This window comes from Physeter macrocephalus, chromosome 8, assembly GCF_002837175.3.
Source record: "Physeter macrocephalus isolate SW-GA chromosome 8, ASM283717v5, whole genome shotgun sequence".
NCBI lineage: Eukaryota > Metazoa > Chordata > Mammalia > Artiodactyla > Physeteridae > Physeter > Physeter macrocephalus.
The window spans coordinates 8,984,565-9,000,158 of NC_041221.1; the positions used below are offsets into that span (position 1 = coordinate 8,984,565).

Genomic DNA, 15,594 nt, shown 5'->3' on the forward strand with positions numbered 1-15,594 from the left:
GTCACGGATCTCACAGGACATCCTGGGATGTCTCTCAATAAAGAGATTACACAGGGGGGTTTTCGTACCTGGCCTAGTTGTAATTCTTTGCGTAGCTTCAGGATATACTGAAGTATTTGGGAAAATAAAAGCTGCACCCCCTGCAGACAAAAGGAAAGACAAAACATGTGAAGGTCTTTTGCTGTGGTTGTTGATCTGATCTCAGCAACAGCGCCTAAGCTACTTTGCCCCGTGACAACCAAGGGAGGTGGCCTACTAGAACCTGCCACGCCAGACTTCGGGAGAAGGGACTAGCACACAGGTCAGAAACAGATGCTGAAGATGGAAGAGATGTGACTCTCTCTGTGCCCCACTTGGCATAAGGCGTCTTGTGTTTTGATTTTACAGCTTCCTCCTGAAGCCCATCTGTGGGTCTGCCCATCCCCCTGCAAGCTCATTTTATTAAAACAATTTTATGGTGGATGTTTTAATTTTCAAATTGTAGAAAACCCATAAAACATTTTACAGAGCCCTTGGAAAGCAGTACCAAAGAATGATAAACATTTTGCCAAAGAATATATGGATCTTTTTAAAAATTAATCCGTATCTCTGTTCAGATGCACATTTTCCCTTTCTCTCTCTCAATCAATTCTCAAGTGGTTAGTGGAAATAATTCTCTTTTCACAGGTCAGTACGTTTGGAATTTGTTGTCCTGCTTTTTGATTGCTTCTATGTTTAGCAATAGCAAAAATAATGAAGTCAGAGCTTTCCTGACACTTTCATCCTCTGCTAAAAATTTTTTAAATGACTAAGAAATTATCAGAAAGCGTGTGTATCTCCAAGGCATTTCCTAAGGGAGGGGAATTACTTTGTCTAAGGTGCGTGCTATTTCTGGCCACAAGGTCATTAATCGGCTGATTGTGTAACCTACGTTGAAAAAGTGTATTATTGACTCAAAGCAATTTTTTTAAAATTTCAGATTAAAAGCACAACTTTCTGGCTGTTGGGAGATCAACTAGCAATCCCTTTGTAATACTCAAGCCCGGACTCACTCACATCATACATTTAAAAATAACGTGGCAAGTATTTGGAAAATGGCTGTATTCCTATGTGAGGGCTGATCATGAATTGGCTGGCTTGCCTACGAGGGGTTACTTAAGTCTTTCCAACACTAGATGGTTTTCTCCCTAGCGTGGTGGTGGCAGAGGGTCCCGGCAGGCTGATAACAGTGGGGAGAGCAGCCTGTGGCCATGCTTCTGTAAGCGTCTCCATCACCAGGGAGGAAATGGGTGTGACCAGGACCACATTCATCCACAGAAAGCCCAGGAGCTACTCTCAGCCTTTACTAGGAGGGGAGGGAGGAGGGTTAGCCAGGAAGAAGCATCACGTTAAACTCTATCAGGCTCAGGCAAAAAAAAAATAAAATAGATAAATAAATAAAATGTAGAATCAATGGTTAGACACAGAATAGGAGATATTTAGTTAGTCACTAATTTCAAATCTTCCAGAGTCATAACACAGTTTCCCTCACAACAAAAGCTCCCCCAAAGTAACCGACATTCCCTCCTACTGCCTTTTGCAAATGTACAAAGACTGTGCAAGAAGATTCAAGTCAAGTTGAATAGCCTAAAACTTTACCAAAAAGGGAAAAGTAAAACTCCTGCTTGTCCTAGAAAACATTCCTTTAAGAATAAAAAATTTAAAAGGAAAAAAAGAAAAAAGGAGCATGCTAAGGGCCCCTTTATATGGAACATGATTTTAGTTTCTACAGTCAGCACAGAGCATATTTGAGGGCTAATAGCAGCAGACTGTAATCCAGCAAATGTGAGCTAAGGCTATGGCTGAAGGCTAATTCTGCATATCTCCTGGTTGAAAGAAATCCTTTGACTGGCAAGGGAAGCGGGGGAGTGTTCAGAGACCAAAGAGTGCTTCCTGCCTTGAGGCTGTGGTACCACCAACACAGAGCCTCAACCTACCAAGGACCCCTCAACCATCCACCTCTGACTTCTGCCTTCCTGATGCACTGACTGTCCCACATTCTACCTGTAAAGCATGCAACCTGTAAACAAAACCCTACACTTGACCTTGGGGGAAGGGGCAGGGCCAGCATTACCTGTGTTTCTAGCATGCATTAACCGTGGAGAGTTTTGTAAGGCTTTATCAACATCATCTGAAGTCAAATGTGGAAGAGGTGCTACAAAACAAAACAAAAAGCAACATCCAAATGAAAAAAGAGAGAGAATTACCTTCCTTGAAAAAAAAAAAAATAAAAAAGAAGAAAAAGAAGGAAAACATCCACCCCAGTCCCCACCCTATTATCATGGGCTGCTTGGAAATCTCTCCATGGCCCTGCTACTGGTTAGCATGTTAAAACCTAGATGGGGATCCATATTGAGGTCAGGGAAGAAGTGGTTGGGAGGCCAAGCAAAGCATTTACACCAAAGAGTTCACACCACCCACGGTTGCACTATCTCTACTATCTCCTTCTGATCATGCTTGACATTTGAAATATTAAAGCATGCAGCAGACTCTGTAGATTCATGCCTCTCATTGCCAAGACGCCATTCCCATTGTGACAGGCTAAGCCACATCTCAAGATACCAAGTGAAAACGTTCCTCATTTTGTGTTTCAGTGGGATACGAAGGGGAGCTTGGTTTGGCTTTAGGGAAGATAAACTCCACAATTCCCATCAAGTAGGAGCCTTTCCATAATGTTTCTATTTCTATTTGGGCATCAAGGAGATGAAATAATGTGTGACCAGATAAAGCTCTGTTTCCCTTTGGCATGTGATCTTCTTGGTTGGGGCACCCTGGAGGAGGCAGCTGAATGCTAGTTGACTTTGCTGCTTCTCGTAAAAGCACTGACTACTTCTCACTACGCAATCACCTAAGTCATCACTTATAAGCATTCTCTCAGGTACTAATGGGAATCGGGTTAGGGCAGCAAGATGCTATCGGCAACTGGGCTGAACCCTCGCATCTTACGTTAACAAGGACCTCTCGACAGTGCTCTCTGTGGGAGCGGGGACTGCCTTACTCTCTCTGAGGTAGTGGAGATGCGACAGAAGGATGTCAGCGTTGTAGCTCGGGGTGAGCCTCTGAAAGTCGTCTTTGGTCATCTTGCACAGCTCCTTCCCGTCAATATTCTGGAACAATAAGATGTCGACGTCTGGAAGGCCATATTCTTTCACTGCCCACTCCAGCCACTGCCGGACATGGTCTGTACTCCACAGCATAGGATCTGAAAGGGGATGGAAGCATATTTGGTCAACTCCTGAAGACAAATTTCTGGGGTAGAGCCATATCCCAGGTGGGATCTCCCACCAGCCATAGCTTTCCAGAGCATCCCCTCCCACTCTTCCAGAAGCACAGCCTCAAGCCAGGCTCAGGGACCAGTCTGAGGAGAATGTCTGAGGAAGACCAACTGACTCACCATCAGAGACCATTGTCTTTAAAGTGAATTGTTCTGGAAATTTAGGATTATTCACACCACCTGCCCTTTTGTTGCTCATATAATCTAAAGTTTCCTGTAGGGATGGGATTTTCTTTTTATTAGTTTCTTTTAATTTTTATTTATTCATTTATTCATATAAAAATATGTGTATGTGTATATATATATATATACATGAATCACTTTGCTGTATACCTGAAACTAACACACATTGTAAATCAACTATACATCAATTTTTAAAAGAATGGGAAAAAATGAATAAGAATAAATGAAAACTTTCTTTCCTCAGAAGACTACTGGTATCTTTATATGAAATAAGAGCAACACATATCAGGAAGATGTTAATTACAGATTACCAAAAAAAAAAAAAAAAAATCCCATCCAGTATTTGTATGAAATACTGAAAAATACTGACCACAGAATTGGAGATGATGTGTAGGTCAACCAGAACCCTAGCACTTCCCAGGAGCTAGTGTTTCTAAGAGAGAGCCGTCAGTTACACGCTTTTCCTGCAGAGAACTTGGTTTTGCAACTAACTCACACCTGCAGGAGGCAAGCTGGCTGGGGGGCTTTCACATTCCACAGCTGGGGCACAAACACCCCACAGGATGCAGGCAGTGTCATCACGCTCTGCTGCCACATATGGGAAGGGACCCCTGTATGACCAGGAGAGCAAGTCTCTGGGGAAAAGGAGCAGGTGATCCCCAACGGAAACATAAGTTGCCACCACCCCACACAAACAGCCTGGGTGGAGGGGTACCCAGGGAGCCTCGCCAGCAGACGGGGCTCCTCCCTGGGGTCGCTGAGCACAGAGAGACACCTGGGCAAAGGAGCAGGAGCCCAGAGTCCTGACCCCAGGGTCTCTCAACGCTGCAGCCTCCAGAGGCCGCTTCTCCTTTCTGTGTCTGTTTCCAATGTGAAATGAAAGCCTTGGTCTGGGTCCTCCGGACAGGCTCGTAGAGGGCAGGCGTGCCACGATACTCAGATCATCGTGAGTGAAAATATCTGCTGTGGGAATACATCACCCTTTTGAATTGCTTTCTAGCTAACAGTTTTAGAAGCTTGTTTGGTCTTACTAATGTTTCAGGCTGCTCAAGAATGGGCATGCAATGTGCTGTTGGGATACATTTTCGGTTTCCAGAGTCAGTAACAGTAACAGTGAGAAACAGCCAGACAGTCACGGTCACCAGAATTCTCCTCCCTTTCTCCATCCCTTCCATCCTTCCTTCTTTCCTTTCTTTTTCTTTCTTACTCTCTTTCTACCTCCCCCTCCCTCCCTTCTTTCGTTCATTCCCTACTTTTTCATATCTTTTTTAATAGAAAGAAATTCTTTCAACCCCAATAGAATCCATCCCTAACCCATTCCCCTCCTGGACACTCCAGGAGGAACCACTATCCCGAAATGATACATGCATCATCCCTATACACATCTGAATACTTTTACCATATCCACTGTATATATATTGTTGTGTGCCTTTAAGCTAACATAAATGGTATCTGATTTGCTTTTGGCGTTTGGCACTGTATTTTCAAGATGTGTCCAAGTCAATCCATGGAGGTATGTTTCATCATTTAAGCCGCTCTTGGAAATCCCCACCCCCCCACACACAAATATACCCAACTTACTTATCAATGAAGACCCCTGTGTCTCCCTCCCCACCCACATGTGAAGCAATCTGCATTGGTCCACAGCCTGGGTTCTACATTAGAATCATGGGGAGATAACAAACTACTGATGCCTGGTCTCACCCACAAAGATTCTGAGTTAATTCTGCTGGAGGGCAGCCCGGGCATCAGGGTTGTTAAAAGCTGTCCAGGTAATTCTAAAGTGGTCCAGACCATCTGTCCTGGGGCTTCACTACTTAAGAGTGTGGTCGTGGGATCTAGCAGCCTTGGCATCCCCTGGGACCTAATTAGAAATGCAGAATCCCAGGTGCTGCCACAGGCCTGCTGAATCAGAGCCTATATTTTCATAGGATTCTCAGCTGATCTGTGTGCACGTTAAGCTTGAGAAAGTGCTGGCCTAGGTGAGTACCTAGATGTAGAATCGCTGGTCATAGGGCTCATGTGTAGAAGCTATAAACTAAGAACTCTGGTTCTGCTACAAAGCGCAGAACATCTACAAAAGCTCAAATGGCAGTGTTGACAGAAAGCTGCGCGTATTCCTTTGTAGTCCAAACACATGGAAACATTTTGTTAGCCTGTGAAAACCGAATGTGTATTGGGAATGTTAACTCTGTCCAAGTCACTGAAGTTCAGATGGCTCTTTGCCACTGGGTCAGCATTCTGCTTTCAGGGATAAAATGTTCTAAACTCCAGAATGTTTCCATAGAAAGTCCTTTTTTTCCTTCTTCTCATGGTATGTCATGACTCCTCATCATTCAGGAACAGGTCATATATTGGTCTTTTAGGATGCCCTGAATTCAAGTCCTCTTGGTTCTGTGCAGAGTACAGTTAAACGGCCCTCTCGGAGAGAAGACCCTCCCTTCCACGGGGTCCCCAAGCCATTTCCTATAAATTCCACCACTAGGTATTAGCCAAACTCTTCTTTTTGTTTTGTTTTGCCTTTAACAACCTGGAAGGACTATGTTTTGGTGAAACTACTTCCTAGAAATCAGTTCATTCTAGGAAGGCATTTTCCTCTCTTAATGGTGGAAACAGATATTCTAAAAATGATATATAAACATCTTCCTGAAAGTTCCTGGGTTCATGTTAAAACGGTCAAATGACGTCTTAGGAAGATAGCCGAAAAAAGAAGTCCAATCTCTCCAGCATCCCTTGGTGTGCCTGTTAATTGGTTTCCCTCGCTAAGCCCAAGGTTGTAATGGCTCATTCAATTTTCATTTAAGGTAATCACATGCAAGACCCCAGAGACCAATTCCTCCTTGACCTGTCCTGTTATAATCCCTAAATTCTCACTTTGGATTGGTCAAATGGCCATCCTCTTATACTGCTGGCGTGGACGTAAATTGCTACAACCTTTCCAATGAACAATTTGGCAATACATTTCAAATGCCTTTTAAAAAAACTGTGTGTATAGTCTCTAAACTAAAAATTCCACTTCTAGAAATTTATCCTTAGGAAATCATAGAGGAAGTGCGCAATGATTTATTTTCAAGGATGTTCTTTGTAGTGTTGTTTATAATAGCAAAACATTGGAAACACCCTAAATGTCCCACAGAAAGAGAACTAGTTAAGTTGTTGTACATTTAGGAACAGTCCTGTGATATTTAGAAACTAAAAATTACACTGCTGAATGGAGTTATTGATATGAAAACTGTTCAAAATAGATTAAATTTAAACGTTTGAAACATTATGGTAGAAAAATTATATTTTGCAAAGAAATATAAACATATCTATGGAAAGAATTTTGGAGAGATATGCAGTGAAATGGCAACTATTGTCTCTGAAAAAAAGGCAATAGAGATTTAAAAGTTTTCTTTTCACTAAGCTTTATCTTCTCTCTTTCCTACAATACACATATAATACTTGGGATAAAAAGTTATTTATAAAAAAAGTATTCTCTATGTTTCAAAATCAAAACAAGGTTTTATAAAGAATTATATATGTAATATATATATTTGTTAAAGTGTTTTTATAAAACTTTCAAGAGTAAACTATTTTAATGTTACTTTCTTATACAGTTTGTTAATGGAAATTGCTTCATTTGAAAAGAATAAAATTACACAAAGTCAGGTTACTCCTGTATCCTTTTGGAATTTGATCTCCATACCTCTGCCCTATACATTTATAAGCAAAGAATATTAAAAACAAAATATGGCCACTTGATAGAGTAAATGAGATGTTCCTTTCCAACCTGTCCATGGGGCGCCATTACTCTGGACCTACTCTACAGGTGTTAAGAGAACAGTCTGCAAGGGGCAAGTCCAAACTCTTCAGCCTAAAGCACGTGACTCTTAGGTTTCGGGGCCCACCGTCTTCATAGGTATCATCCCCAGTCCTTCCCCAACCCCTTCATCCTACACACATCCAGCTGCCATCTCCTGAACCCATACCCCCTGCCTGCGCCCACACACCACCCACTGCTTGAGGACTCGCCCCTTCTTGCATCCTCAGCTACACTCACTATCCGCTTTGGGTGTCTGTCCTCCACGCTCTTGAGCACTTAACGTGACTCTCTGGGCAGGGAACTGATAACAAGACAGGAGGCCCTGTCCCTGCCTTGATGGCAGAGCCCTCCCTGGGCTCCCTACAAACTCCCTGGGCCAGGCATGGATGGTGCCACTGTAGACAGTGTTGTTTAGGGTTCAGGTCAGTGTGTGGGGTCCCAGCTCACTCCTCAACTCCACAGAGCTCCCAGTAGAAGCTTCCAGGTCTCATCCATGGCCTATGACAGGTCAGCAAAGTTTTCTTGATTCTGGCCCACCCACCATAACAGAAGGGAGCTCACAAGGTCCCACAAGATTCAAGAGGCCTTATCTCTTTCCTCAACTATGCATGTGAAGGAGAAAGGGGAGGGGGCAGCAGGATGAGCTCCAACCAAGGGTCAACTTTGCCTCTGTTCAGGGGTGGCATCCCACACCCTCTGCCTCAGGTAGTGATGCAGCTCAGAACCTGCCACGTAACCTCACGACTGAGCCTGGATTTTTGTGGTTTTTTTGGTCATTTTATTATTTTTTTTTAATTGAAGTATAGTTGATTTACAATGTTGTGTTAATTTCTGCTGTACAGCACAGTGATTCAGTTATACATATATATACATTCTTTTTCATATTCTTTTCCATTATGGTTTATCACAGGATATTGAATATAGTTCCCTGTGCTATACAGTAGGACCTTACTGGTTATCTATTTTATATATACTAGTTTACATCTGCTAATCCCAAACTCCCAATACATCCTTCCCCTATCTCCCTGCCCGCTGGCAACCACAAGTCTGTTCTCTATGTCTGTGAGTCTGTTTCTGTTTCGCAGATAAGTTCATTTGTGTCCTATTTTAGATCCCACATATAAGTGATATCATATGGTATTTGTCTTTCTCTTTCTGACTTACTTCACTTAATATAATCTCTAGTTGCATCCATGTTGCTGCAAATGGCATTATTTTGTTCTAATTTAGGGCTGAGTAGTATTCCATTGTATATATGTACCACATCTTCTTTATCCATTCATCTGTTGATGGACATTTATAAAACAATGTGTAGACTCCAAGGACCCACAGGATAATGACTAAGCTGAATTTAACTGAGTTATTGAGCATTTACAATATACATAAGTACTTCAGGGATTCAGAACTGGCCAAGACAAAGATGCTGAGAATCTACCGAGGTAGGCAGCCATGAAGACAACCCACAAAGCACAATGAAATCTGTGTTATCCAAGAGGATGGGAGTACAGAGAAGTAGCAGCTGATCCCAACAAGGAAAAAAGGGAAAGCCTTCACCAGAAGGGTTTGGCTTGAGCCTGCATTAACAAAAAGGATTTTGACAGAAGTAGGGTGACAAAAGTAGAGAAGACCTTGAGTTTAGGGGAACAGCTTGAGCCCAGCTTCACACCCACAGAGGCATGAAATATCTGATGGTTTTGAGGGACATGTGAGAAGTTTGGTGTGGCTGGAGTGGAGGGTTTAAGAGGGAGCACAGAGACATAGGAGGATGGAAATGAAAGCTGGAGACAGATCAAGGAGAGCCTTGAGGATCTTGCTAAGAAGGCTAGACTTTATGATCTAGGAATTTCAGAGTCATTGAAAATGTCTGAGGAATCAAAGAATGTCTTAAATTACATCAAGCACAGCAAAGTTGGTGATCAAATAAAAGGCTTTATTGGGAGCCAGAATACCCATATTTGGGCTCTGATTCAACCTTTCTGTAGATGTAAAAGTTAACCTCTCTAGAATTTGTTTTCTTTTTTCTGTGGGTAATTAAGTGAAATGTTAGGGTAAGAGAAAAGTAAATGAGATAACGTATGTGAAAGCACTTTGCCAACAATAACACATTACAGAGCAATAACGCATCCACGCACTGGATTTTGCATTGCAAACTCTGCTAAAATGAAACAAACAATCTATTATCACAGGGTCAGCCTCTTCCTCTAAACACAGAAGTCTGATGTATCACTTTATTTTAAGAAGTTTTCGGAGGTGCTTCTGTGAGATGAACCAAGAGCCACTACAGATAAGTTGTTTTGTTTTCAGCCCTCCAGGCCAATTGTTTTGAAAACATCTGTGTCATCACTCCACATTTCGTGGACATCAAAATGGTAAACCCCCATGGTACAGGGAAAAAGAAAAAGGAAGCCATCTCTCTCTCTGCAGTTTCTTATTTGTATCTTAGATTACATGGTTAATAGCCAAAAGTTCTACAATTGCTATTTCAGTAAACTGGGATTAAAACAATAAATAAAAGCAAAGCAGAGTTGCACCGTTTAAGGTTTGGGTGGGGAAGCAGGGGGAGGAGGGACAAGCAGTGGGTGGGGTTAGGGTTGAACATTTTTTTTACATTTCCCTGAAACTGGATTCTGCCCTAGTAGAGTTCCACTGCTGCCAGGAAAATATTAAGTAGATATTTAAATTAAGCAAAAGGATATTGCATTGCTGAAGACATACTGTGCCTTCTTGAAACAAAATACCTCGTGTAGGCAAACATCCTGTTTCAGAGACCCCCGAACCCACCCCAGAGGAATGAATAAAAGCAAGATTAAGCAAGAACCAAATTGATGATAATATAAGCTCTGAGTGTCATTTTTCTTGAACAATATCAATGTAAAATATTGGCTTCCAGAAAGAAAAATCACCCTTGGTAATGAAAAAATACCAACAAAAATAAAACATACTTCTAAATCATATCAAAATCCTATGAGGTCTTTGTTTATAAAACCAGACCTTGGTGAGCCTGCCAGTCTGCTGTCCCACACACTCAGAAGCCTGCAAAAATAAGATTTAGCATGTTGCCTCCTCATCGGAACAGACTTTACATTTATAAAGAAGCTTAATAAAGAGAAGTAGCTCACATTTGAGCTTCGCTCCACAAGAAATTGAAATTTCAGCTCAAGTAAAGAGCCTACAACAAGGTTACTTCTGAACCTTTTCATTTCCATACTATGAATGGGGCTCAGTTATTGTTTTGATAATTACTGATTTCTAATTTTATGGTACTTTGGCCAATGAAGGAGGTATAAGATACTGATTTTTTGAATACTGGTTGTTACTCCTTTGGTGGCCAATTTCTGCAAATTGACCATGCTTAAAAAGAAGGCTTATCTTCTCATGGTTGAGTGCAGGTTTCTATGAATAACCACTAGATCAAAATTAGTAATGCATATATAATTTTCATGTCATTGATCTATCAAAGACTGAGAAAGGCAAATTTAAATCTCTCACTAGGGTGGATTTGTCTATTTCTCTGTACAGTTCTTTATGTATTTTGAGGCTATGTTATTAGGTATATACAACTTTATCATTGTTATATATTCTTCATAAATGTAAACTGTTTTTATTATGTGATAACCCTCAATTTTCTCCAGTAATGTTTTCTGCTTTCTGTTTCCATTCTTGTCAGCTGTATTTTGACTGAAATTTAACTACTATATCTTATCCCATCTATTTGCTGTCATTCCTTCTCTGTGTTAGACGTTTGTGTAAATAGTATATACATAACTAACTTTAGAATATTTTTTTTAAATCTACTTCATCACTTTCTGTCTTTAATGGCAAGTTTGGTCTACTTACATTTATTGTTACTGATATATCTGATTTCTACCACTTCATGCTTTCTATTATTGCTATGGCTGTTCTTTATTTCTCCTTTCCAAATACCTGATTGGATTGATCTATTTTTCTTTGTTCTTTTTTTGTTTCTCTACTTGTTAATCTTTAAACAAAATCTAAAGTTAATCACCAAATGTCCTTCTCCCAAAGAATGGAAGGAATTTAGGAACCCTCAACACTAATCATTCATCCGTATAAGATAATGTTGGCCAATATTTTTATTCCACCTTATTAGAGTCTGTGGCAGGAAAAAAAAGAAAGGTTAAGAGCCCAGAAGATAACTAGAGTGTTGTCAGTTTCTCCCAGCTCACTGGAGATTTTCTTCTACTGCCCTCTGTGCCCTGTTTTGTTGTTGAGAAGTCTGCTGTCCTCATAACTGTCATTATTTTCAGATAGGCTTTTTTCTTTAGTACTGGCTCTAAAGTACTTTGTCTTTGGTGATCTTCAGTCTCACCATAATGTAATTAGAGAAGATGAATTCTTATTTATCCTTCTCTGACTGGTGTTTCCTGTATTTGGAGAATGGTTTTGTCCATCAATTTTGGGAAAGTCTTAGCTTTTATCTCTTCCAATATTTCATCTCTTCCAATATTTCATCTCTTCCATTCTCTTTATTTTCTCTTGCTGGAACTTCTATTAGATCTACATAAGACATTGCTATGAGTCCTTCCCAACTGTTGACTTTTTTTCTCATTTTCCACCCCTTTGTCACGTGCTGCACTCTGAAAACAATCTCAAGTCTCCCTTCTCTAATTCACTCTTTGATGTTTTCAAATCAACAGTTTAATCCATCTACTGAGTTTCTGGTATTTTTTGACGCTGAATTTTGAATACTGTTTTGTGTTTCTAGGAATTCTATTGTTTCTTCCTCAAGATTATCTATTCTTTTCCATAATATCTTCTTCCTCTCTTTTTTGGTTCCTTCTTTTATGTATCGAGTCACTTTTAAATCTATTCACTTTATATTCTCTATCATACTTCAATTATCTAATATTCTTGAGGGTTTAATCATGTTGTCTGTTGTTTCTGCTGAATCTTGGTCTTGGTAGATTGTTTCTTCCTGTTTTCATAATTGGGGGTTGCAGAATCATTTTCTGTGGGTCTTTCTAGGAATTCTGTAAAGCCTGGATTGAAGGCAAGCTTCTCCAGGAAGATTTTGTACTTACTTCTGCCAGGTGCCCAAGGTTATCACTAGCTCATAACTACTTTTCAATGGTTAATTTCTCAGACTCAGGATTGTTGGACCACACAGTTGTGTGCATGTGTGTATAGGGTAAGGGGAGGGATCAGGTCCAGCTCCTGCTTTGTGCAAGACCAATATCTCATTTCCTGCCCCTAATTAACCTTTAAAACCCAAATCTCTGTGTTATAGACATTGGAACCCCACCCCCATTCATGCCACCAAAGACAACCAGGTGGCAACATGAGAACGGGCTGCCCTGTTCTCAGTTCCCCCCCTTTTTTTAGTCCCTAAGAAATTCACTGACTTTCTTCTCAGTTCAGCTATGCATTTAAAGGGATGTTAGATTCTATGCATAATTTCCAGGTGCTCCGCAAGAGATCCTTTTAAGTTCAGTATTTTACTAGAACCAAGAGTCTTCTCTGCATATTTTTTACCCATTTACTTTAAAACTTTTCCATTTTCAATGCAGCTGTCAACCTAACTCACACTACGCTCCACTTCATTCAGTTATTAATTAATCAATTGTCAAAAGTTAATTGTACATATGAATTGTTCAATACCCTACAGCACAAAAACTGTAAAAAAAAATGTGCCTACTTTAAACTCTCTGAGAATCAACAATTCCATTATGTATTTTATTCAAAACATACATGACTGCATTACTTTTGTTGGGCTCTAAAGATACCTTTGAAATTCTGACATGCCAAAATATTTCAGTGGATGGAGACATTCTTAACTCCTCTTGAGTGGATTATCTAGTTTGGGGATTTTGTTTTTCTTTATTTGTTCCCCCATTACCTCCCCCTTAGTTATTCCATCACAACGCTGCTTATGTTCATCATGTTCTGGAAATGGAGTGACTTGTTCCATTTCAAAGTCTCTCCCTGCTTGGGTTTTCTTTCTTTGCCCCTCTTTAAACGTTGGTGTCCCTGGAGTTTTGTCCTCGGTCCTCCACTCTCTTCGCTTCATAGATATCCCTGGGCGTCTAGGCTCTCTAGGTTCCAACTACAACACGCATGCTGTATTGCTTTCCAAGGGCTGCCATTAACAGAGGACCACACACTAAGTGGCTCAAAACAACAGGAATGTGGTCCCTCATAGTCCTGGAGGCTAGAAGTCTGAAATCAAGCTGTCAGGAGGGCTGTGCTCCCTCTGGGAATCTGGATAAAATTCTTCCTTTCCTCTTCCATATTCTGGTGGCGCCTGGCAATCCTCAGCGTTCTTTAGCTTGCAGCTGCAGCCTTCCAAGCTCTGCCTCCATCTTTACATGGCCTTCTCCCTGTGTCTTCACATCATCTTCCCTCCATGTATGTCTGGGTCCAAATGACCCCTTTTGATAAGGACACCAGTCGTTTTATTAGGCCCACCCTCGTGACCTCATCTTGACTTGATCAAATCTGAAAATACTCTATTTCCAAATCAGGTCACATTCCAAGGCACCAGAAATTAGGACGTCAACATATTTTTTGTGGGGGAACAATTCAACCCGTAATACATGTTTATCCCTCGAGTCTAGGGCTTTCTCCCAAACGCCTGACCAAATATGAAGAGAAGAGCTGCAGTTTTGGGAGGTATCACTATAACCCAAGCACTGCTTATGCACTTCACACATATGTCTTATTTAATCCATACAGCACATATGAGGTAGGCATTACTATCATCCTTATTTTAGTGGCAAAAAAACTAAGGATCAGCAAGATTGAATGACTTCCCAGAGCTAGAAAATGGCATAGTTTAGAACTCACGTGCAGTGACCCATGATAAAGAATTTTAACCCTATGCTCTCTACATGGGCTCACTGAACTGCCTTGTGTGTATCCCGTGGGTATCTTAAGTACAGGATGAACCAAACCAGAATCATCTATCTTAATTTTTTTTTCTACATTTACTAACATCTCCCCAGCCATTCTTGCCAAATCAAAGCTATTTTCAATGCGATTCTTCTCTTGGTTTTCAGGAAAAACAGAGAAATCATTATCATCATGGAAATGTAAAGGTTAAGGGCTGAGCAACAGACAATCTTGAACATCTCCTTTATCCCTTGACTTACTACGTACATCTCCTTTGAAAAGGCCATTTCAGAATCTACAACAATTTAACAAATTTATTCCATCATTCTATTGCCTTGTGTTCTTCCTGGACATTTTTGATCATGTAGGATAGGAATAAGAGCTCAGACTATGGATTCAGACAGAACTGGGTTAGAATTCTGTCTCTCCACACCATTGGCTAGGACATCTTGGGCTACTATCTTATTTTCCCTAGTTTTAGTTTCTTTATCTGTAAAGTGGGAATAATAAATAGATCCTAGACCATTGGATAGTTGTGGGATTTAAGTGAGATAATCCCTTTTTAATAAAGAACATGGCCGACTGCCTGACAACAGCGTGCACTCAACAGATGGTGACTGTTGCTATTTCTGTCTTTATCATTTCAGTCACACGTATAACCCAATGGCAGTTTCCTCAATTCAGCTCACAGTTTAAAAATACAATTAGTTTTGACTTTAGGGTTTAAGTTTTAGTTGGTTTGGTTGTTTAGTTGCTTGACTTAGCATAAAAAATTGTAACCAGAAGCTTATAGAAACACATTCCATAATGCAGACATAATGGGAGAGATCTTTGGAAGTGTTTAGAGGCATGACAGAGTAAAATAAAGAAATGTATAGTTTATAGAAAACAAATGTGTGGTTACCAAAGGGGAAAGGGAAGGAGGGGTACAAATTAGGGGTGTGGGATTAACAGATACAAACTTTTATGTATAAAACAGATAAGCAACAAGGATAGACTGTATAGCACAGGGAATAATACCCATTATCTTATAATAACCTATCATGGAGTATAATCTGCAAAAACACTGAATCACTGTGTTATACACCTGAAACTAACACAATATTGTAAATCAACTATACTTCAATTAAAAAAAAAATGTGTAGCTTTACCAACAAGTTCTTTAAGTATAAATGAGCACAGGCCTGGGAATTGGCTCTGGTCTCACCCATCTCCACGTGTGTCCTCGGGAAAGTTGTTTCACCTCCCTAGGGCTCGATTTTCTCATGTTTAAGAGTTTTATGATAGTTAATTGTATGTTTCCACTTGACTAGATCACGGGATGCCTAGATATTTAGTTAAACATTATTTCTGGGTGTGTCCGTGAGGGTGTTTCCAGAAGATACCAGCATTTGAATTGTGAGACTGAGTAAAGCACAGACAGGGAGAGGGGGGACAGAGAGAGAGAGAGAGAGAGAGAGATTGC

At 40.5% G+C, this 15,594-nt stretch overlaps 1 protein-coding gene across 4 annotated transcripts in view; it reads right to left on the bottom strand.

Annotated features, from left to right (window-relative positions):
- The window catches only part of ERG (ETS transcription factor ERG), a 68,358-nt gene that overhangs the window by 20,376 nt on the left and 32,388 nt on the right, over nt 1–15,594 (bottom strand). For 2 of the 4 annotated variants that reach the window (XM_024120251.3, XM_055086410.1), the window contains exons 3-5: nt 3,017–3,220; nt 2,093–2,173; nt 69–140 (exon numbers count right to left, since the gene is read on the bottom strand). In XM_024120251.3, coding sequence (XP_023976019.1) covers nt 69–140; nt 2,093–2,173; nt 3,017–3,220 — 357 coding nt within the window. The remainder of the gene's footprint in view (nt 1–68; nt 141–2,092; nt 2,174–3,016; nt 3,221–15,594) is intronic. The other 2 variants (XM_007111309.4, XM_007111308.4) reach the window with 2 other exon arrangements.